At 36.6% G+C, this 24955-nt stretch overlaps 2 protein-coding genes across 3 annotated transcripts in view; one reads left to right on the top strand and one right to left on the bottom strand.

Moving 5' to 3' along the window:
- The window catches only part of mettl21c.L (methyltransferase like 21C L homeolog), a 40024-nt gene extending 36533 nt beyond the window's left edge, over window positions 1-3491 (top strand). For both annotated transcript variants that reach the window (XM_041582402.1, XM_018245532.2), the window contains 2 exons: window positions 2635-2752; window positions 2924-3491. In XM_041582402.1, coding sequence (XP_041438336.1) covers window positions 2635-2752; window positions 2924-3318 — 513 coding nt within the window. In that variant the 3' untranslated portion in view covers window positions 3319-3491. The remainder of the gene's footprint in view (window positions 1-2634; window positions 2753-2923) is intronic.
- A 1716-nt stretch (window positions 3492-5207) lies between these two features.
- tpp2.L (tripeptidyl peptidase 2 L homeolog) overlaps window positions 5208-24955 on the bottom strand; it is a gene marked incomplete at its 5' end in the record, with an annotated part of 45402 nt that continues 25654 nt past the window's right edge. The window contains 12 exon segments of the mRNA NM_001091911.1: window positions 5208-5521; window positions 6087-6206; window positions 6523-6730; window positions 7363-7493; window positions 11678-11774; window positions 12592-12737; window positions 15585-15623; window positions 19288-19366; window positions 19735-19979; window positions 20860-20997; window positions 21916-22012; window positions 23340-23440. Coding sequence (NP_001085380.1) covers window positions 5432-5521; window positions 6087-6206; window positions 6523-6730; window positions 7363-7493; window positions 11678-11774; window positions 12592-12737; window positions 15585-15623; window positions 19288-19366; window positions 19735-19979; window positions 20860-20997; window positions 21916-22012; window positions 23340-23440 — 1491 coding nt within the window. The 3' untranslated portion in view covers window positions 5208-5431.

The following is a 24955-nucleotide window of genomic DNA, read 5'->3' on the forward strand; positions in this document are numbered from 1 at the left end:
CTTTGAAAACAGGGGTTTTCAAAGAAGGTGGGAGGTAGAGAACATGTTCACGGATATGAAGGGCAAAGATGTTTGTCTTCTGTCCTGAGACAGTGTGGCTGTAATGAAAGAATATAACATAAGAAGACACTACGAAATGAAACACTGTGATGGTTACATGGATTTGGACATGAAACAAAGGCTCCAGAAGGTAGAAGAGTTGAAAAGAAGTCTGATGTCACAGCAGGCCATGTTCAGAAATATCAAATCACAAAGGGAGGCAGCTGTAAAGTCCAGTTTTATTGTGGCAGCAGAGGTCGCAAAATCAGGCCGGCCCTTTACAGAGGGAGAATTTGTCAAAAACTGCATGATAAAAGTTTGTGATATTGTGTGCCCAGATAAAATTAAATGTGAGCCTAAGCAGAAACACTGTTGCTGATTCTGTACATCAGCTCACCACCAATCTACAACAACAGCTGATGGAAAAGGGAAAAGATTTCATTGCATACTCCCTTACTATGGATGAGTGCAACAACACTTCGAATACTGCCCAGCTGTCAGTCTTTATCCGTGGAGTGGATTCAACAGAGGAACTTTTGGGATTACACTCAATGCATGGCACAACTACAGGAAAGGATATCTTTCAGGAGGTAGGCAAATGTGTGAATGGGGCCTGACCACAGATGGAGCACCGAGTTGTGCGGTCAAAAGAATGGTTTGGTTGGCAGGATCTGGGATGACTATGAGTTTATGGAAAGCAAAGGGAAAGACAAAAAAGCTCTGACACAAAAAGTTTCTGTGTGAGTTGAAATTTCTGTGTGACATCACAAGCCAACTTAATGACCTCAACCTGCAGCTTCAGGGGCGTAACAGTGTGATCACAGACATGTACGCCTCAGTGATGGCCTTTAAAAACAAGCTGCACCTATAGGAGACACAAATGATGCAAGAAAACTTGGCCCATTAAAAGAGCAGGTCTCTACCACCCTGTTCCCAGTACACAGTTTGCCAAAAAACTCTGCATACTTGGTGCCGAATTCGAACGCCGATTTGGAGACTTTGAAGCCCAAAGAAACAGATTTGAACTGTTCAGTAATCCATTTGCAGCTGACCTGGAAAAGGCACCATCAAACCTTCAAATGGAGCTGATTGAGCTCCAATGTAGTAACACACGCAAGGCAAAATAGGATTATGTGGGCGCTGCACAGTTTACATGTTTCATCCTCGACACAATGCCCGAGCTGCATACCCAAGCTGCTCTTTATGTTTGGCAGTACATAACCGTGTGAACACCTGTTCTCATTGATGAAGATAACCAAAACATCACAGAAATCATCTTACTGAGGAACACATTCACTCAATCCTGAGGATTAATTCGCCGATTCACTAACGGACCCTGCCGTAAATTCGCTAGTGTTACTTCGCACCCTTACGCCTGGCGAATTTGCGCAACAGACGTAACTACGCAAATTCACTGACACGTGCATTTTTCTGAACGCTACCTTTTACGCCAGACTTCCTTCGCCACCTCAGACCAGGCGAAGTGCAATACAGTAGATAGGGTTTGCTTCAAAAAAAGCTAAAAAATTTTCTAAGTCTCAAAAAACGCTGGCGTTTTTTCTTTTTTTATGGGTGATAGGCTGAAAAAGATCGAAAAAATTTTTGGGGCTACCCTCCTTCCCCCCCTACATTTCCTAACTCATCGCAACTTAACTATGCAGTGGGCACATGTGTAGGGCAAAATAAAAATTTTATTTGATGTTTTGAAGGTTTCCCAGGCTTGTGTAGTGCTGCTACGTATTCCTCCATTGTAAATTCAATTTTGCGCCGTATGCAAATTAAGCATCGCTAGCGTAACTTCGCTTTGCCTGGCTTTGCGTAGCGCTGCCGAAAATTCGCCTGGCGAAGTGCAGTGAATCCTACGCTGGCGCAACTACCCCAAGTGTCTAGAGTACTTTATTAAACCCTCGGGAAGGTTCCTCTGGGAAATATTTTCACTTTAAATTACTCTGTGTAAACACTGCATAACGATTCATGTTGTTTTATAGGAAATAACTTGTGTGCTGTGTTAGTTCCAGGTTCAATATATACAATAAGGTCACTTCAATTTGTTTTCAATAAACACTGAACCCGTCCGGCCCTTGACTTGGAGCATTTTTTAAATTTTGGCCCACTGTGTATTTGAGTTTGACACACCTGATCTATAAAGTCAAAGGTTTGTATTAGCATTTTGCAAAACTGTTAGTCTGAAATGTTCTCACTATTGAAACCCAGACATGCTTCAGGATGGTTACATGGAAAGTTGTATGCTTAGTCATGAATTAGCGGTGACGTTGCCCAGAGCAACCAATCAGCAATTAGATTTAAACAGTTAGAAAACAAAAGCAAAGATCTGATTGGATGTTTTGAGTAACATCGCCGGTACTATTTTACTCTACTTTTTACACAGCATAATAAATAGGTTTCCCCAGGTGCACTAACCTAAAGCAACCAATCAGCAGGTAGCATTTACTTTGAGTGTTTAAAATCTTATTGGTTGCTTTGGGTTACTGCGCCTGGGCAAACGTAGTGCCTTTATTACATATGAGGTAAATATATTAGAAGCTGAATATTAAGAATGACTTTTTCATATACTAAAACATTCAAGTTTTACAGGCAAAGGCATTATGCCATTATCTGGAAGAAAACAGAGAAGAACTCAACCTGAAAAACAAGAAAGTACTTGAAATTGGTTCTGGAACTGGCCTGGTATCAATTGTTGCATGCATGCTAGGTCTGCGAATATCATATTTTTCTATGTACTTATTCTACAAATACTGTTTAAGTCGATGTGCCTTGCTTGATTAACCCTTTATGCATAACTGTATGCAGTAGCATATTTTAGAACGGACTGTTTGTACCCCACATATATGCAGTAGTTTGTCACTTATTTCCTCTCTTCCAGGAGCTGAAGTCACAGCAACTGATTTGCCCAACTCTCTTGGAAATCTGAGATATAATTTATCGAGGAACACAAAAGGGAGAGGCCTACATAATCCCGAAGTAAGAGAGCTGATGTGGGGTCAAGATCTCGAAGCAAACTTTCCAAAATCGTCTTGCCTGTACGATTACATTTTGGCAGCTGATGTTGTCTATCACCATAAGTATCTTGACGAATTACTGGAAACAATGAAGCACTTGTGCCAACCTGGAACAGAACTGATATGGGCCAATAAATTCAGATTTAACACAGATTACGATTTCTTATCGAGGTTCAATACGTTATTTGAAACAGAACTGCTAGCTGAGGTTCCAGATTTGGAGGTTAAAATCTTCAAAGCAAAACACAAGGCAGGCTAGATGAGAAGGTCTCACAAAACATTGTGTCTATTCCATTTGTAAAGCAGCTTTAGGTTGGGCTTAAATAGTGAGTCAGACAATTTTTTTTGATTCTTCTGTTTACAAGACTTGCTTGCTGATGTGTTTTCATGGACTTGTATGTAACAAACATGCTTCTCTTAAGTTGCCAGGGACATTGTCTCGAGTAGAATCTGCAAATTTAACACAAAGCATAATGTGCCGCAACTCTGATTTTCTTGATCGGTTTACTAAAAACCCTTTTATAAATGACAGAAGTGTATACACTGCTGGTGTGTTTGTGTGTATGGTTGGTATCCTTTAAAACACTAAAAAACAGTTTGTTGTTATTAACACCCCAATATGCACCATATTGTGTTTTTGAGTGATAATCCCATCTTATTTCTAGGGATGCACCGAATCCAAGATTCAGTTCGGGATTCGGCCGAATCCATCTGAACCAAATTTGCATATGTAAATTAGGGGTGGTGAGGGAAGTCACGTGACTGTTTGTCACATAACAAGGTAGTAAAATGTTTTTCCCTTATTGGCATATGCAACTTCGGATTCGGTTTGGTATTCGGCCAAATCTTTCGTGAAGGATGCGGGGGTTCGGCCAATCGAAAATAGTGGATTCGGTGCTTCCCTACTTATTTCATACTTGCTATTAACTATACTGGGGAACAATATGACGATTTCTGCCCCTGCTTCTCTACTGAACATACAGCAGCAATTTACTGTGTGGCAAAATGATGCTTCTGTCCTTTCATTCGAGACAGCTATGGCGGTTATTAAATAAAAGGTTAGGGGTTTTACATAAGGTTTAGGGATTTTGCTTAGTATTCCCATTTTTCAGACTATTTCCCTTAATATAGTTTAAATTGAAACCATTTACATGACATAAGTGCCCCAACGCGTTCGGCCTTTTTCATGTTCTAATAAATGAATTTTCAATTTTTACTATTCTTGCTTTTTGACTTTTTTTCAGAAACCTCACACCACATTTTCAATTTTTGGCCAATAAAATACTAGGGATGCAATGAATCCAAGATTCGGCCAAGATTTCTTTCACCAGGCTTCAGAATCGTCCAAACAAAGTGCCTGCCCGAACCAAATTCCGAATCCAAAAAAATTCACATGACTTTTAATTACACAAAAAAGGAAGTCAACATTTTTTAACCACCCGCAGTTCTCTTTCCCCCTCATTTCCCGAATTTACATATGCAAATCTTTCACAAAGGATTCGGCCAAATCCTAAATCCTTTTTTCCCTTATATTTACTTTTTTTTTTAATCGAATTTACAAATATATTTGGTATATTTAACAGAGGCTCATTGCACCACTTACTTCCTTGTTTCCATGACATTCAGTCAAACTGGTATTTAAAATTGTTTCATATTTACCAACCTCCTTCTGCGCATTAAGAAAACAAACGTACATGATGAAACAGAAAACAACCGCCAGATTGCGTATTTTATTGTTGTAAAAAAAAAAAAAAATCTTAAAATAGCAGAAAGTGTGTTACATCTTTGTTCTGTGCACTGTTTTATCTTACATTATAATAGTTTGATAAACGCGTTTCACTTTACATTACCTGATTCAGAAGCATTATATGTGTATCGTGTACAGTTTATATTGCAAATAAAACATTGGTTTTGTCTCAATAAATCTGTATGCTAGACTTCATAAAAAAAACAAAAAAAACTTAGAAGTCTGTAAAAGAATATAATCTGTTAAATGAAGAGTTTCCCCTCCAGTGTAAAAAAATGATTGGAGGGGTGATATTCACTTTATAATGTAAACACTTACTGTCTAATAAATAAAATGTAAATGTGATTATCATTCTGAACATTTAAGGCCTTAATAACCATGGCAACATAGAATCTTAAAAGTTTTTTTTTTTTTGTAAAATCCAGCTCTTTTACAAGGGTCACGTTAAAAATAACCACCTAGACATGCAAGAAACCCGTTCCCAAACACACAATGTTTCACATTGCGCACTTGCTGATACATACACGGTTTAATAATTGTCATTCAATGAAAACATGCTTTTGAAAACATATAATAAAAACAGATGTCTGCTTAGAAGATCCCTGGTAAATAAAAAAGGATTGTTTTAGAAAACGGAATAATCAGGAGGGTACATGACTGGCATCCAGTGTTCTGTAAATGATGCACTGTGGTTCCATCCAAGAAATTTCATTATCTGTGGGAATAAACAGCAGCCATTTAATTATCTGGATCCCAGTTTAATTTTTAAAAACTTATGTTACAAGTTCTCTTGTCAAGAGTTGGGTAGCAAAATTAATAAAAAAAAATAGGGGCAATAGTCAAAGGAATGGCAATAACTTATATTAATGGCTAGTGTGGCACCAACAAGCTCAGTATACAATACATGTAAATCAATTTTTAAGAAAGTTGCAATATAAAGATTTTTAGTTTGTTTGGAATGTGCCTCATCTATGTATAAGCCACATTCACAAAGTGACACCTCAACTGGTGAAACTTAGTGGAAACATCTGAGCTAAAAGGAAGGGAAAAAAGCTTGGGTGAGGTGTTGTAGAAACAGAATTAAGGTTACAAAGCCCATAATTCTTTATTCACAAGCTCTGTGCTTAACTGTATCACATATATAATATGTTATGGACAAGCAGCACTACATGCACACTCACAATAAACTCCTACCACACTCACAATAAACTCCTACCAATATATTGCCTTGGCGTATGCACAACTATAGGCATGATGCTCACAATAAAACTAAAACATACCTGGATACAGTTTTTCCAGTTTTCTTTTGTAGGTTTCTCTTCAACAAGTTTTGTTGCAAATTTAATGCCACGACCGTACAGTTTGCTTGCTAAGGCATGTTTATAGACGAATGGAAGAACCTAACAGCAAGAAAAACAGCTGAATTATTCACTCTGATAACACATACCCTCTTGTTTAAATGCACATTGATACTTAAGTGTAAGGTCCTATCACAGAGGAACTTAAGTCACATTTCATTATATTTAATGACTGGACTCATGATGATGTGTTATTGCAAATGGAAGACACACACACACACAGCTCTCTCTGTGAAGTTCATAGACATAAATTAGAACAAAGGCACTACATTTTCCTCCTGTTCTTCATTTAAAAATCTTTTAATTTATGTTTGACACCATTATAAATGTTGTACACTATAAATAAATAAAATAGCACCTTTGAATCATTGAGGTCAGCCCATTTAACCACTTCCCAGTATGTCTCATTTAAGGCATCTGAAATGGCTTCTTGATCGTCTTCCTTCTTTTCCGTGTCACTTGAAGCAGCTCCTTCTTCAGACTGAAGATGAATCAATTTATCAGCAAGGGCACAGCCTTTCCGACACAGAGCATCAATCAAGGTACTTTTCTGCTTGTCCATGTCACTGAGAATTTAATAACAAGGTAATAGAGAGAAGGTTAAAGACCTACTGCATATAATAAATGTAGTTTTAAATAAATAAAAAAAAACAAGACATTTTAAATCCAAATAAAATCACTTGAAACGTAGTACCCTATTACTACCAAGAGTAAGCATGTTAATAAACAACCGTGCAAAAACAGCATTTCAGGTCTAGCAATTATATATATATATATATATATATATATATATATATATATATATATATATATATATATATATATATATATATATATATATATATATATATATATATATATATATATATATATATATACATTTGCAAATGTCACATTTTAAATTAAATATCCTGCCACAAGGAATAAAACTGAGAACTCTGCTTAATTACGATAGTTTGAGGAATAAGCCAGGTACGTGTACAATCAGCAAAAGACCCTTGCAGTGCTTTCTTAGGGCAGACCACAGGCTTGTGCTTTTAAAGGAGACCTAAACTAAAGTCCATCGATCTGGGCAAACTAACGGTATTCAGTAAATTGGTAAAACTGTACACTTTTTGCATAGTTTTATTTTCTTGCATGATTTCCTTTACACAGATAGGGTGCAAAAAACAACAACAAATATTTACTGGTTAGGTACTTTTTTATTGTGGCTGCATCAGGTCTTGGATCCGTCTTCATTGCTAGAAAAACTGCAAGAGCAGTTTGGTCAATGCGTGAGACAACATCATTAGATGCTTCAAGGATTTCATGTATTCTTTTAATCCGATCCTACAGGGAAGCAAACAGTCTTTTAGCGAATGCAAAGGAGTAAAAAGCCTTAAAAACACATTTATAAATCAGTAGAAATGTACCTCTTAAACAAGAACTATACTCCCAGAATGTATACTTAATCAACAGATAATATGATATAAACTAAATGGCTTATTAAAGAATCTAACCCAACTGGAAAAAAATACATCAGTAAATATTGCCATTTTACATGTTTTATATTTATTCTGCATTTTATGATATTCTATTTGCTCCCGAGATCACCTGACCACTAACTGTATGAGAATAAAAGACAGAACTTTGTACATTAGTTGGCTTATGTACGAAGGCAACATGTATGTATGCCTTAGTATTTAAAAAAAAAAAAAATATTTTATAAAAATGTTTTATTTAGATGAAGCAGTGTTCACTGTAGAGAACTACTGTACAGTGGTTGGGGATTTAGCTTTCCTTTCCTATTCTGGATGAGTGTCTTCAGCAATCAATAGAAAAATCATTTGCCTTGTAACCTAGCACACACAGGCATCATGTAAGGGCAAAAATGAATATCAGGTACAAATGTAACCTGAATGTACAAAAATGAGGTACATTTAAATAGACAAAACAATAAAAAAAGAAAAAAAAAAAAAAAAAAAGATACTTGGCTGAAATAAATATTACTAAATGCAGGGCATAATTAGATGCACAAATATCTGTTGTACTGCTTACAAACTTCTTAGAGCTAGAATAGTCCTTTCCGTCCATGTGTCATTAATTAAAATTAATTAAGCATTTGGCTTCAGTGAAATAGCTGAAGAGCAGCAGCCTTTATAGCAAGTACATGCACAAGTAGTCTATGCTCCAGAATAAGCGGCCTTATAGTACCACAACTTAGAGTTAAAATCAAATGCTGTGCCTTTGCCAAGCATGCTCTGCATCTTCCATGAATCCTTGTCATCATGGAAACAATTATTAGCTGTTGGCTGAAAGGCTGTGCTTAGTGCAGGGCATGCTTTGCGAAATCCATTTTAGTAAGCCATCATATCTAAACCAGAGCTTAGGAAAAAGCAGGTGCAATACTAGCTAGAAAGTGCACTGAATCTTATGATCGGCCCAGTACGTCGAGATTTTGACAAGAAGATATTCTACTGTATTCAGCAGTTGTAAAAGAATGTACAAAACATATAGTTTCCATTAAAGTACACAACCCCCCAACTCTTGCCTCCTGAAAACAGAGTAGCAGAAAAAGTAATAATTTTCCTTATTCTCATTGCCTGTCCAGATTCTTATAAAAGTAGTAGGAAAAATTAAATGACTAGGGGGGAGGTAAATGTTAGGCATCCCAGCAATTATAAACAAGTACCAGCCCTGGGTACTTCTGAGCAAGCGGAGGAAAGACCCATTCAATGGCCCCGGGTCAATGCATACACAATAGATGCCATGTTTTGCTTTAAGTTCAACTTTTCACTCTCAGTGCATGCACACCCAATGCAAAGAAGCAAAAAGCAGGAAGATGATCACTCAGCAGTGCTCACTTAGTATCCCAGGCCAGTACAGATTTCTGTTAATAGGAAGTGATTGGAATCACCTTTCCTTCTCCTTTAATAAGCATTTTTGTTCTGCTATGCCTAAGCTTCCATTCCACTCCACCCATCACTTGACAGTTAAGAGATCTTAAAGGGTAAGGCTTGGTGTGATAGTTATAGTTGGTTGCAAACACAGTAAAAGTTTACATTTTCCAGGAGGCCAGAAAAAAACATAAAATTCAGGAAAATGTCAAATGTCGGGGGGGGGTATATAAAAATCATGGTTTTCCAGTAAAAATTGTGTAAACTACAAATGGTAAAAGGGACATCTGCCATTGACTTCTACATGACCTTGACAGGTTTGAGATGTCAGATTTTCAGATTTGGTCTTTTTGCAGCTTCAGAGTCTAATAAATCCACTACCTAAAACTTAGAGTTAATGCCCTAAAAAACATTGACCAGAAAAAACAGCGGTTTAGTAAATAACCCCCAAAATGTGTGAAAATCCGACTTAAATCCAGTAAATGCTCCCACTGATATTCATTAGAACATGAAGGGCATTCAAAAGAAAAAAAGTAAAATCCAGATAAAAATAAAATCAGGGGAAGTGAGGTTTACCTGTATTTTATACTATACATAAGCCCAAGAGAACTGTTATTTTTAATAAAGCACTATTTAAAGGAGAATTCAACCCTTAACTAAAAAAAACTCATACCACCCTACCCTACGTAGACCCCCTCCCTCCTCTCCCCCAGCCTTGCTGCCCCCCTGAGGAAATGCCCCTGACCTGCAGAGTCATGGATCGCAGTTCACGGCAGCCATCTTTCAGGTCTTTGTGTCTTCTTCCGGCGCTTCGACAATTTCCAACCATTTCGGCACATGCAAAACCGGGATATTGCTCCAACTGCGCATGCACCGCTTTGCCGGTCTCAGTCTCCGATTACCGAAGACCTGGAAGATAGCTGCCGTGAACTGTGATCCCTGAATCTGCACCGAAGGGTAAGTAAAAAGTTAGGGGCATTTCCCCCGGGGGCAGCTAAACTGGGGGGAGGAGTCTACATAGGGTAGGGTTTTTTTTTAGTAAAGAGTTGAATTCTCCTTTAACCGCTTGACAGCTTTTCTCCACTTTCATAATAGGGGTACAGACAAAACTGTGGCTGCTCCAAAATAGGCACATTAAAGAGTCCATGTTGATGCAATTTAGTTCTTGCAGCCAAAAATACACCTATGCTTCTATATAGGTGCAAATTGGGACTAGTCTGACTGGTGAAAAGCACAAGTGCAACTATTGACGCTTAAGCATAGTTCCAGGGTTCCACAGTGGGTTGCTCAATATGTGCACCAGACTTGCACCCAGTCAACTGGGACACCTCTACCCAAAAGTAATTTAAAACACATCTGTTTACTGAGATAATGTAGTACAGTGATACATTTCACCCCTTTAAAAATGAACTCCAGATTAAAACACTCAGAACATGCCCAAGTATGCTGTACTCATCAAAGGAGACCCGTCAGAGTATTAAAGAGTGAAGGCACCAGAGCCTGGATTCATACTACTGAGTAAGCCAAAATAGCACATAGTGCATGAAGAATGGTTACATAGATAATGTTGTACTGCATGTGCAATATCACATCTATAGTTTAACTTGGGTATGATGCATAACTTAAATGGCTCATATTGCCATAAATAGATCAGTCAGAATGTCAGCTCTTGGCACTTGTGAGGATCAGACTTTAGAAATCCCACATTTCTTCCCATGAAGAAGAGCATGAATTACAGACATTTGCAGGCTGCAAAGATCATCATTACTTGTTGTCTTGAGAATAATGCTCGCAGTATTGCAGAAGCTATATTATTTGTGTAATAAAAATGTAAAAATGCAGAACAATTGTATTACTTACCCCTAACTTTGTGCTGCCTTTCCTCTATTGATTTGCGGAAAAACAAAGTTGCATATCTTTACACATAAGCCATTTTATCTTTCAAGAATAAGTAGTATTTTCGGAGCTCTATTAATGAGCATGGGCCTGTGTAAATAGACACACAGGAACTGGCAAAACTGGTTGATTTGCTCTTCATGAAATAGTTGAGTCGTTTAGGAACAACGTGATTTATTAAGTAGCTGAACCACATTTGGGCATTGACACATGGACAAAAAGTATTTAAAAAAACAAAAAAAAAACATAGAATATGACCAGTAATGCTGCACAGATATGGGATTTATCATCTGGAAGCCCATTTCCAAGAAAGCTCAGAAATGTCGGAATACCATTTTCAATATAGACAGTTTTAAGCATTCAATTTTCATTTTTGAATGAATTACTTTTTCTCTGCAATCCTGATATGGCAAGCCAAATTATAGAAAGACCCCCCTTATCCAGAAAACCTCTGGCGCCAAGCTTTCCAGACACAGAGCAGAGGTTCAGTTGACCTTCTATGTCAGTTTTATATTGGATATATACAATAAATCGGGAGTTGGTACCTAAACTCAGGTTAAATTACAGTAGCCCATAGCATGAGCTGTGGGTCAGCAAAAAAGAAGCTGGGGTGCCAATAGGGGCATTTTTAGAGGCAAAGATGTTTAGAGGCTAATATAAAGACCCAAAATTAACATTGAGCTCCTTTATACAGGCGTTTAAAAAAATATATTTTAATCAAAACATGTTTAATGACTTTACCTTCTCAGAATCCAACTGATGCAGTCTTGCTACATACAGGGGAAGATGATTTGGGTAGGCCTCTTTTAACTCAGTAAAGATGTCGTTGCTTTCAAGCCTGCAATGTAGAACATTAAGACCCATTTAATTCCAGTATTTGTTCAGGACCCCTTAGCTTTAAAGGAATTGTTCAGTGTAAAAATAGAAACTGGATGAATAGATAGGCTGTGCAAAATAAAAAATGTTTCTAATATAGTTAGTTAGACAAAAATGTAATGTATAAAGGCTGGAGTGACTGGATGTCTAACATAATAGCCACTACTTCATGCTTTTCAGCTCTCTTGGTTCCCACTGATTGGTTACCAAGCAGTAACCAATCAGTGACTTGATGGGGGCCAAATGGGTCATAACCGTTTGCTTTTGAATCTGAGCTGAATGCTAAGGATCAAAAGCAAATTTACTTTACATTTATGTCCCATGGGGCCCCCTTAAAGTCACTGAAAGCTGAAAAGCAGGAAGTAGTGTTCTGGCTATAATGTAAGACATCCAGTTACTTTCGTTATTATGAGTGAAATTAAAGGAGTAAACAGACAGTTTTATTACTTATCAATTTAATACTCCATTTAATTTTAGCAGTTTCTCTTTAGCTAACCCTTTGGTTGGAATATCTAATATGGAAACAATACTCCCACCAAGATACACTGCAGTGCCCTTTGCAATGTATAATATTATTTAAGGCCATGTCTTTATCTATCAATACTCATTTCATAAAAAGGTGTATGTTTAAAAAAAAAAAAATTAAACCATTATCACTGATGGGGGAGGGGTCTGTGCAAATGAAATGCTAAAATGCCACCTTCTAAGGTGTGCTGGATGCTTTCAATCTACCAATGCAGTGAAAACAAAGGGTAGTTCTAGTATGTTTGTAGATTTACTTTGACATCCATTGAATCTTTAAGTCTCTAAGTGCTTCAGCATACTCCTCCTTAACATCTTTTTCTGCCTCCTTTTCTTTTTCCTTGGTCCCATTTTTAGGTTTAGATGAGGGGGGAATCAGATGATAGTGCACTGAAATCACATCCTATAATGGAGAAGAGAAAAATATTGAAATTGGCTAATTTAATAGTGAAATAATTGTTTTAAACACAAAAATGTGCTTTCTGTGACTATAACAAATACACCCAGAAAATAAAGCCGAACTAAAAATTTCAGTTCAATAAACCCAAGGAAAATGCATCGTTATACAGGTAGAAAAATCCAGCTGATATGCAAAAAATGCAATTTAAAATGAGTGGATTTGTAATATTTCTACAACATTTTAACCTTACAAAAGATTATTAAGATTTTATAGTATATTTTATTTTTACAGCCATTTTATAAAAAGATTGCTGTAACGGCATGTCTTCCCTTCTTATGTCCCTAAAAATTCCTTCGAAAAATATCAGAAGGGGCAGATTTATCAAGGTCCGTGTTCCACTTATTTTTTATGAGACTAAATAAAATCTCAAATTTGGATAAATCTGTCCCGAAGTATGTAAACCATATTCTTGGTAACACATTCAGGGGCAAACTGAAAAGCAAAATGTTTATGTCCTAAATTAAATAGGTATATATAAGTACCCATGTTTCCTCTGTCACAGGTAGTATGGATGCACTAAACCAAGATTCAGTTTCGGATTCAGCCTGTATTTTTTCTCGTATTGAATTTAAAACACTGCACAGCTTTAGACAACAAATTTTTCCTGGTGATGCAATGTTTTGGGACTGTGCTCAAATTTTAATATGCAAAGTAGTGTTCAGATAAGATTCAGCTCAATCTTTAGTGGCCATAAGGTACTCTTTGCAAAGAATTTGGGATTCCAAACATCCCAAGAGAAAATGGGTCACTGCTTGAGGAACTAGGCTCAATTTAATGCCAGTAAAGGGTATAAATACTGTCAAATGCGAGATCCAATAGGTTAAAAAATAAGCTTTGAATAACTGTGATCTGTGTCTCTGACTACAGATAAGAAGGAAATCATTATGCAGGATCTTTTAATATGACGAATAACTTGATTGTCTTCTCCTCCTTGGACATTAACATGAATATTAAGAACCAAAGAAGTGGATCAAGTGTACATTAAATGGTGTACAAAGCATTGTATTTTCAATTATAATACCAGACATCCAACACAAATCCTATTTATTAAATTGTTGTACACAAATTGTATCAGTAGTATACTGCCCCTTTGAAAGAGAATTAGCATAAAGAGGGAACATAAGGTGCCAAAAAGCCAAAATGGAATGCTCAGAAATGCTCTGTGGCCATAAATGTATTTAACTTAATTTGCCATGCGGTGTTGATTAATTCTCTTTATTGCATAGCACAATCTTGCCCACTGGATGATCATATCAAGTCTGCTGGCCTCCAGCTGGACTTCCATGTTTTCATTTGTAAAATATATTTCATACAAACTTGGACTAATGTTCCTTGTTTATATTTCACAGGAAAAAAACACGGTCTTGATTTTTGTAATGATTCTCAAGTCCATAATATTTTCCTAACAACATTAATGATCCTCCTTGAACTTATTTTTGTAAAGTAGAAAAAAAGTCCCTAAAAGAAACTGAATTTGTCCTATTTAGCGTTAAGAAAACATAAAAAGGATGACCCAGAAAGAAACTGGTAATTTGCTCATTAGAATCCAATCCACACTATAAAAAATAAATCCCAGATCCGAGAAACAGCCCACTGTCACAAATCTACTTGATTTAACAATGAAACAAGCCTGTTGGCAACCAATACACCGGAACATCGAAATGTGTTCAAGGGTCTTTGAAAACTGTATAAACTCAGTCTTAAAAAAAAAAAAAAAAAAAAAAAAAACAGTTAAGACGGTACCCCTATACCCTCTAAAACAAATCTCAAGTGAAATTATAGATACAATAGTCAACTAGATTATTGATAAATGCATGTGGTCCTAATTTTAAAAGGCACAAAAAAAAACATTCACTTAAAATCAGTGATATAGGTATGGGAACTATTATCCAGAATGCAATAAGGATTATTTACATCTTTGTTGTGATCATACACAAGGTACTGTTTATGAATACAGAGAAAAAGGAAATCATTTTTAAAACATCTGAATTATTTGATTAAAATTGAGTCTATGGGAGATGGCCTTCTCGTAACTCGCAACTTTCTGGATAACGGGTTTCTGGATTACCATACCTGGACTGCCATTCATTGAAATGTTTTTCACCCATAGGCACCCCGAGAAGATACATTCAAAATTATGGACGAGACAAGCTGCAAGACTTATTCTATCAATCTTTGAAACTTCAGAAAAACATTTTTTCCAGTCCTTAGTAGTATATTATTTAAGAAAAAACTCGAACGTCTAAAACGCATTTGAATATTGCCGACCCGAAAGCTCAAATCGAAATCGAATTTGACTAAAAACGAATCGAGTTTTCTCTACGAATGTCAGGAAGGCTGTTAACATTTTCAAATGGGTCACTAGACCTCTGCCATTGACTTCTACATGAACTCGGCAGGTTTTAGGCGGTGAATAGTCGAATTCGAGTTGTTCTCAGGGTCAAGGTATGATAAATCTTGAATATGAATTCAAGTTTGCATTATTCCCAACTTGAATTTGTTGGTGACCAAAAATCCAACTCGAAAATTCTAATTTGAATTTACAATTCGAACCTTAATAAATCTGCCCCTAAATGTCTATTCAATATTTGACTCCCGTTCGCCAAATTGACTCCCTTTTGACACACAGAACAGAGGACATTATCTTTCTATTAAACTGTATTTACGTTAACATACTGTTGGTAACAATTGAATATCCTTACATCCCAAGGACAAAAGTATATTTAACAGTGGATGCCATATATGCAAAGATCACATAAAAGTGTTTTACAAATAACTGGTATGCAGTACCTTTTTAAACTTTCCTTGTCGCTTTGCTGCAGACTGCCCCTGAGAGTTAGAATAACATACTGTAAGAAAATATGCATACTCTTCAGCTAACAAGGGCTAGGATTACTGAGGCACAGAGGTGCAACCAGATGGTATCCTGGTTGTCATCAACGTCTATCCTATTTATCATCACTCATTTGGATGGACCAATATAATCATCATAAATGATTACCATGCAGTTTTAGATGAAGCCACCTAACTAATTATCTACGCAAATCATGCATCTGGTTGCACCCCTGAGAATATGGGCTAAAACAAACATACAGACTTTCATAATACACAGAAATACTAATCGTGTGTCAGAAAAAAAAAATACAAATGGTATTTTATGCCAAAAATTTTTACTTCTAAGTTTCTAACTTCACTCAGAGTACTGTACATTGTTAATCATCACTTTCTGCAAAAAAATGTTGTACTTTTCAAATGCTATATAAAGCTCCCATGGCAAAGGCAAAAAGTAACAGTGCTCTCCTTTAAAGGAGAATTGAACAGTTTTCGGGGGAATTGAACAGTTTTCAAAAAAAAAAACCCTACCCCCCCCCCACGTAGACCCCTTTCTGTCCTCCCCCCCCAGCATAGCTGCCCCCCCCGGGAAATGCCCCATACTTTATACTTACCCCTTGGCGCAGATTCAGGCATCGGAGTCCCAAACAACCATCTTCTGGGTCTCCGTGTCCTCTTCTGGCGCTTCTGCAATTTTCATGAGTTTCGACGCATGTGCAGTTGTCGCAAATCGGCAAATTGCTCCAACTACGCATGCGCTGCTCCGCCAGTCTCCCACTTAGCTTACTGAAGACCCGGAAGATGGCTGCGTGGAACTCCAATGCCTGAATCTGCGTAGAGGGGTAAGTATAAAGTTAGGGGCATTTCTCCAGGGGGGCAGGGGTTTTTTTTTTTTTTTTGAAAACTGTTCAATTCTCCTTTAGCACTGTTACTTTTTGCCTGTGCCAGAGCAGGCTTGAAGTCCTTCAGGACCCTTTAGATACAAGTGTAAGCATTCTGACCCTCAAACTAACAGACAAAGGGGGTTATTAATATATTTTTTCTATTAAAACAAAGTCAACCTCACTTTCATCCACAAATTGAACTATTTATCAATAATTTTTCTCAGAGTAAATTTGAATTGTATTATTGACGCTCCAAAAACGAGACTTTACCTAAATTGTTGCCGTGAAAACTTGTCTATATCGGATTATCAGATCACAACGTCAATAAAACTACTTCAGGGACATCTGCCACTGAATTCAACAACCTTGACAGGTTTGAGATGGAGTATTTTCAGATTCAGATTTTTAGCAGCTTTGGGGTATAATGAATCTCTAAAAATTCAAGCTTCCCCCCCCCTCTAAAATTCAGTTTTCCCCTTTAAAACTTGACTAGAAAATATGAGATTTAATAAATGGGCCCCTAACCTTTATATTTCTATATCTAGTATGCTACCACCTGCAATAATAGAAGTTACTGATATCATCCACATACTCTTAAACGGCCGTAAGTGGCTTTCAAGGAAGTCCTTATATCTTTAAATGAACTTTGAGGAAATATGCTTAAAGGGGAAATGCCCATGTTTAAGCATTCACTTATGAAATAACCTCATCCAAAAAAATGGTAGAATGCTTGCAAAAAAATACAAGTGACATAAAAAGCTTCTTTAAAATTGAATTTTACTCAATTCCAACCCTTATAACCCTATAATTGTAGATTTGCTGGAGGACACATCACCCACTACTCATAACATTATGAATAAGCTTATGCAAAGAGTAAAATTTGTAATTATGAATGGAAGTACCATTGAGCTGAATATCCTCTCTGATATGCTAAACATTGTCCACTATTCCTTAGAGAAGATTGAAAGAGGTTTCGTCCCACCAAATGTTGGTGCTTAGGATTTTTAAAAGTAGGCATGAAACACTTGGAATTACTGACGGTTATCATGTTTATGGAAATTTAATGGGAATGTGGAAGGGTATGCAACAGCTACTTAATGATGATTGTCTACTCTTCAATTTTTCAGGATTCTCTCAGAAAATATTGCATGCCAAAGCCCCTGGATTTTTTCATTAGCCTCCTGTTCTTTTGCCTCCTCTCTCACACTCTCTGGAGTATGAGCTCACTCACCTGCTCCCAATAACTTTACTCTGAATAAAATGTTACTCTGCAATTGCAAAAACTAGCAAACCTTCCCATGTTGTACAAGTTATTGGGGGGATGTGTGCATGGCCAGGGAATGAGGAGTTGTGGCCAAAAAACCTCATAGAAATCAACTTCAGAAGGTTGAAGTCTCTTGGCAATGAAAAAATATATGGTAAATCATACTATTTAATATTTTGCACAAAAAGTCTGGTAACTGTTTCTAATGCACTGAATATATAATATTTTAATATCGAAGATATTTTAAAATATCAAAGTCTCTACAAAACACCTCATCTAAATACAAGTCCAAAACCTAATTTGCATATTCAAATCCGAGAACAACAAAACAGAGTTGCATTACAAACACTTGTATTTTTTCAGTTTTTCATAATCCATTTAACATTAAAGAGAACCTATTGTGTGTAAAATGTATAGGTATGGGAACTCATTATCCAGAAAGATCCGAATTATGGGAGGGGAATCTCCCATAGAGTGCACATTAAGGAAATAATTACATTTTTTCCCCTCTTCTCTGTATGAAACAGTGCCTTGTACTTTGCTGCATAAGTCCATAGTGTTGGCAGAAAAATCTTTTTGGGTTTTTTTGTGGTTTTATTTTAGCAGATCCAAATTAAAGAGAGTTCCCTTATTTAGAAAACTCCAGGTCCCAAGCATCTGGGTATTCCAGATCATTGGCTCATGTTGAGATCACCCAGTTTGTGGTGACAAAACAAAAACTGAATGAGGAGGTCATATAGAATACTTTTTAAAACAGAAAATCTTTCCAACCCATCTTTTATGCAGGTCAAGTCTTATCCCCCACAGCTCATCCTCAGCACCTTATGTTGAAACCTCAGTTGAACTTATCTCTTAACCATTATTACTTTTTTTTTTTTATGACTCACTTACAAACAACTTCAACCGCCCTACAGTTGCACCTTTTCTTCAGAATGTACTTACAGATCTTTTTCCATTTTCAACCTATAACTGTATATTTATTTATATAGCACAACTTGTACATGCAGCATTGCACATTCAAACAATAAAGTGATGTTTCAAAAATAATCTTTTCTCCGCTCACTTTTTCCCTTACATAACATAATAAAGCAGCCCACGTACAACCTAGACTGCAAGTTATTCCTCCTCTTTACTACTTTAACTGCTCTTGCATTCCTACCTTCACTGATGTTATGATCAATCACATGAATGTACATCTCTATGCTTTACTCAACTTGAATGTACTTCTATGTACTACTTGTATGTATTATAGCTATACATCTTAAATGTACAGGACTGCAAAATAAGTTAACAGCACTATTGACAGTACCGGACTTGTATAACCAAAGTGTCGCTAATAGCCAGCACAGTAATTGTGGTGAAAAAGCCAAACAAAAAAAAAATGGCAGGTGATCTGAAATACAAAAACATGCACATTCTAACATGGCATTATGTTGTATTGTAGGTCACATAAACTTGCTGCTTAGTGAGAATAAATACATCTAGCATAAAAACTATTCAAAGAAATACTTACAGCTTTCTTGCCCAGTTCAGTTTTGGATAGTGTCAGAGTACCAGCAAGGTAACAACCTGGCCCAGCGCCTTTAGGTATTCTGTTAAAGGCAAAGAAGGAAGATCTATCAATATATGGATTTTTTATTTTAATAACAGGTGTAAAACACATTGCTTGCCTGTAAAATTACTACACAGAGAACCCCAGCCCTCCCAGCACTGCAGGAAAACATATCTAAAACCAGTAAACAAAATGGGAAAATGGGAAATGTCACTTTTATAAAAAGTATTATAAAAAAATCCACTATGCTGTAGCAGATGCCTATTGGTTCAATTATTTTTCACTAATACTGAACTGCCAATGCCAACACATAATTGTAAGCACTGCCAGACCAGGAGTATAGCAATAGGCCAATGTACATTCCAAACATTTATCAGTGCAAATAATATATTGTTATCTCGGACTTACTTGTCATCGGGCAGCATTGTAACAAAGAATGGCTGACTATGCTTTGGTGGTAATGTCTGACTATTTGCCTTTTTCTTTCCCAAGAGGGCCATGCTGTGGGTTTCGTATATATCTAGACTTAATGCACTGGACATTCTGTGAGAAACCACGAATGGCAGGTCTTTCAGGCGCTCTAATTCACTTATTTGCTCATGACGGACTTGCATTCGGATGGTATAATCCCCTTTCTCCAGTTTAACCGAATACTGAAATGAAAGACACTGATTTAAAGGGAGAACTAAAGCCCAACAAAGAATTAGTCTGGACATGTTGCACCATATGATTTAGGCTTCTGTACTAACACAAGGCCTCCACAGTACTTTGGAAGTTAATTAAGCTTACAGTTTAAATCTTGCAGAAGGTGTCATCGTGTTAGGCTGATTGGTCACTATATTGCTTATCACCTGTATGCATTTATAAAGTGTCAACACGCTGGGCCATGCAAATGCAATGATAAAACTGGAGTAAAAGTGGAAAACAGCCAAAATTTTAATTCTTCACAGTAAGCATTTGCAGGAACCCACCACCCAAAGGATGGTAGCCTGTAGAGAAAGATACCATAAAACTCCGCCAGCTTAGCTTGTAATTCAGCATTTGAAAACAAAAAACCTGTTACGTTCCTCCCTTGCTGCCCTATTAGAACTGTTTCTGTTTCTGAGGCCTATAGAACAGACTGCTTCAGAAAATATTGAGCAATCTTGCAGGTTCTAAAAGGAGGATTCTAATAAAGATGGGGTCCACGGGGGGGGGGGGTTGGGAAATCGGGCAATTATCCCAGGAAAAAGGGAGAACACTGTAATTAATACAATTCAGCAGATACATTTAAGTGTATAGGGGCCCTTTAAGAAGGCGAAGATATATATTCCAATTACTGCAGATATACATTTAAACAAACACATCCTGAAACATGTGCGTAGAAAAGTCAATCCAAAAGAAATTAAATTCAGTTGGCAACCCTGTGGCTATACCATTTTTAAGTTAAGGGACTGGCACCTACCTGTTAAATCCCCTGTAATATGCTCACAATACTTGAGAGATAGACTTTTGGAAACAAGTTATTGTACAAGTGCAATGGCAAACCAGTACCTGATGTGGATATGCATCCCCTGAGCCTAACTGTCTTTTGTTCTGATCATACATCATCCAAAGCTGGCTGTCAAATTCAGATTCATACAACAAATCACACAGTATTGGACAGCTTGGCGTCACTTCTCCACTTTTAGGCTTTTCACAGATGGAAAAAAAAAAATGAAAACACGTTATCAAGTAAATAACCAAAATATGTAAGTGTATAAATATATACATAATACCCTTGTAAGCAGGCAATGTCTTGAAATACACATCTAAACAATCTAAAATAAATGTCCCACCCTAAAGGGCAATCCGACTAATCTCCCATTAAGCTAGAATGTTTACTCAATTAACCACATACAAAGGAGTTGTAGGTAAAGCAGCCTGATAACAGCAAAAAAGTGTCATTTCATTAATCTGACTGGTCCATTTTCTGTTGCCAGGATCCTATACATGCTAGAAACAATCATCTGACTCTGCACTTTGAGTCAAAGATTGGAAAGAACATGGAAGTACATTTAGGGCTTTTGGCATCTCCCCATGTAGTCATTTTCTTTTGTATATTCCATACATTCTACTGGTGTTTTATGGGGCTTGCCTTAAAATGGCCCAATTTTACAAATAAATGAAAATTATTCATGTAAATGGACTATTTTAAAACAAAGGCAAAGTAAAAATAGGCTTTCTAGAAACGGTCATGATTTTTAAAAGCACAGGCATCGGGGTCCATTTATGATTACCTGAGCTTTTGCACTCGAGCAATCATTAAGAAAACCCTGCATGAGTTTCCCAATCATGCTCGAGATATGAAGCGTTTATATGATAGGACACTTTGTTTTCTAGTTGTGACTGGCCCTTTAAATGCATTTAAGAAACGACACAGAATGAAGATTTCATATTATGTTTAAACATATTATAGGCATTTTAATTTCTGTTTTACTGGTCCCTTGTTGCCATAACAAATACTGTCCACCAAAAAACATCTTTCTATAAAGAACACATACCTACTGGTACAGCCCATATGTACAATTGTAGAAGTACCGATTTACTTATTTGCACCATAAAACTCACCTGGTGAAAGTTGTATGTTAAAATGATCTCATATAACTGTCGATTATTTGGCAAAATATCACGGGATCCTAATGGTCTGGTTTTGGCACTGACGGGTCTGGAAATTTAGAAGTTAATACAGTTAAACAGGGGTGACAAATCATGAAATAAAAGACTTGTATGTGATTAAAGAACAGAAATGATCTTCTAGGCCTCTGCTCTGTTGCCCTAAGTTTAACAATATTTGTACAAACAAAAGGAAAACACTTCTGGTAATTCTGCTACAGAAGATATACAAAGACTAATATATGTGGGTGGAGAAAATAAATACCCACTTTCCTTGTCATCATTAGCCGATAGTCACCATTTAATTAGGTTACCTTGTTTTTTTTGTGAATTTCCTTAGTAGCACAGTGAGGGCTATAGCACACATGGCATCTTCTATTCACATCACAGGAACTGCCTGTCGGCTCTCGTAGCCTTTTTAGTCCAAAAATGGTCTAGGAAGCTTTCCAGGCTGAAATGCCACTACTGGTGCTATCAGGAGTTTCCCATCCAAAATAATGGAAAATGGCAGCAGCAGCAGTTTCAGGCACCTGGTTTGCTATCAGCCTATAGGTTTGTGAAATCGGGGTTAAAGTAAATGACAACTACAACTTGTTCTTGCTTGAGGTAAACAAAAGAAAGCATCCAGAAAGAAAGCCAACTGTGCTTTATATACAAATATCACAGTATGCCAAACTGTTGAGCTTAATTACTTTTAAATATATTTCCACTTACTGTGACTAGAGCTAAACTTCAATGACAGCTGCCTAGTTTTAGTGTTTTCAAACTGTGCCTTAAATGTGTGCTGGCATGGGCAATCGGTTGTTTGCTTGCAATCTGTTTAGAGCACATATAACCCTAGAATCACTCCAGACTCATTTAAACAGAGTTATTGCTTTATAAACCAACACATTTCCCATCAAAAGGCATGTTGCCACTTTCATATCTAAATTAACTTATAGCATGGCATAGAAAGTAGTATTTTAATACTATCTTTTCTTTTCATTGGTATACTTTTTAAATGTCTTTTCCTGACTTTTCCTTGGCAACGGTTAGCAGTTTGTTTACAAAGGCTAGCCTATAGGGTTTAATTAACCTAGCAACAAGCAGCAGTTATTCAAAATTGAGATTACATGGATACATTACTTAATAAAAGCAATAAAAAAATAAAGAAAGACAAAACTGAAATATCACAGTTAATCTGGTGTTTGATTGCTAGGGTCAGGGACCTCACCAACCAGACTCCATTTCAGTTGCAAGCCAAAAAGAAAGTCAGATGGGCAGGTTAAATAGGCTGATAACCCCACTACATAAATAACAGGGTGGCTATAGTACTTTAGTTTCTTTTCAGTTAAGTCAGATGACAACAAAATACAATCAATTAATAAGAAATACATTACCGTAAGGTTTGCACCCAGTTTTTCAAGCTAATACTTGGAGACAGATCTTCGTATCTTAATGTAGAAAGCACATCAAACCTAGAGATCCCATCTGATGCATGCTGTAAATAAAACATAGTAAAAAATGAGTCTATTTTGCAAAATATTTTGATCCCGTTAAAAAAAAAAAAAAATTAATTCAGGATCTTTATAAAAAGTTGTGTACATAAATCAAACGTGTGTCAAAATACATTAGGGCAATGCCACACAGTATGGTTTCTAACCAGTGGATTTTTCTGTGGGGTCAAAATGCCAAAAAAAAAAAATCATGTATTGCAGAGAACATTGTTCAAACTAGTCCAATTCCACAATTACATGAAAGTGCTCCTTTTAGCATTCATGCACTATAGGGTAATTTAATTGATTTTACAGGGATTCTGTCATGATTGTTATGGTGTATTTTAGTTTTGTAAATTACATTGTTTACACTGCAAATAATTCACTCTTCCATAGAAATTTTCATTCCTGAAGCAACAAGTGAATTTGTTTTAGTTGTGATATTGTTGTGTAGACAGCCATCTCAGCACTTTATGATAGAAATTCTTTCAGACAGACTATTGTTTCTTCTACTCAATGTAACTGAAGGAGTTGCAGTGGGACTTGGATTTGTACTATTTACTATATTCTCATGTCTACTAGGGAGCTGATGGGAATCTTGTTACATTACCATTGTTCTGTTGATAGATTCCTTGGGGGGGTGACGTCACTCCAACTTGCAGTAGAGCAGTAAAGTGTGACTGAAGTGAGCACATGTCACATGACTGAGGGCATCCGGGAAACTGACATATCTAGCCCCATGTCAGATTTAAAAGTTTTAAATAGAAAAAATCTGATAGCTCTTTTAAAAAAAAGGATTTCAGTGCAGGTCTGCTGGAGCAGTACTATTAACACATTTTGAAAAAAACAAAACAAACAAAAGCAATGCAAAGGTACAGTATTTTCAGGTGTTTCTACATCACGTTGGAGACAAAGGCTTCGCACAGGCAATGTACTATGTGACAATACCCTTAAAGGAAAACTATACCCCCAAAATGAATACTAAAGCAACAGAAAGTTTATATCAAATTAAGTAGCATATTAAAGAATCTCACCAAACTAATATATATATTTAAGTAAACATAGTCCTTTTACATCTCTTGCCTTGAACCACCATTTTGTGATGGTCTGTGTGCTGCCTCAGAGATCACCTGACCAGAAATACTACAACTCTCACTGTAAAAGGAAGAAGTGACAAAACTCTCTCTGTTAATTGGCTCATGTGACCCAACATGTATAGTTTGTTTGGTTTTGTTTGTGTGCACAGTGAATAATACGATCCCAGGAGGCAGCCCTTATTTCTTAAAGTGGCAATTTTCTATTTATGATTACCCAATGGCACATAGTAGTAAAAAAGTATATTATTATGAAAATGGTTTATTTACATGAAGCAGGGTTTTACATATGAGCTGTTTTATGCAATATATTTTCTATAGAGACCTACATGGTTTGGGGTGTATAGTTTTCCTTTAAGGTTACTTCTTTCATATCATTATGGTAGATACTGATTAATAAAAAAAATACATTACTAGGACTTTGCT

The sequence above is a fragment of the Xenopus laevis genome, chromosome 2L (genome assembly GCF_017654675.1).
Source record: "Xenopus laevis strain J_2021 chromosome 2L, Xenopus_laevis_v10.1, whole genome shotgun sequence".
Taxonomy (NCBI): Eukaryota; Metazoa; Chordata; class Amphibia; order Anura; family Pipidae; genus Xenopus; species Xenopus laevis.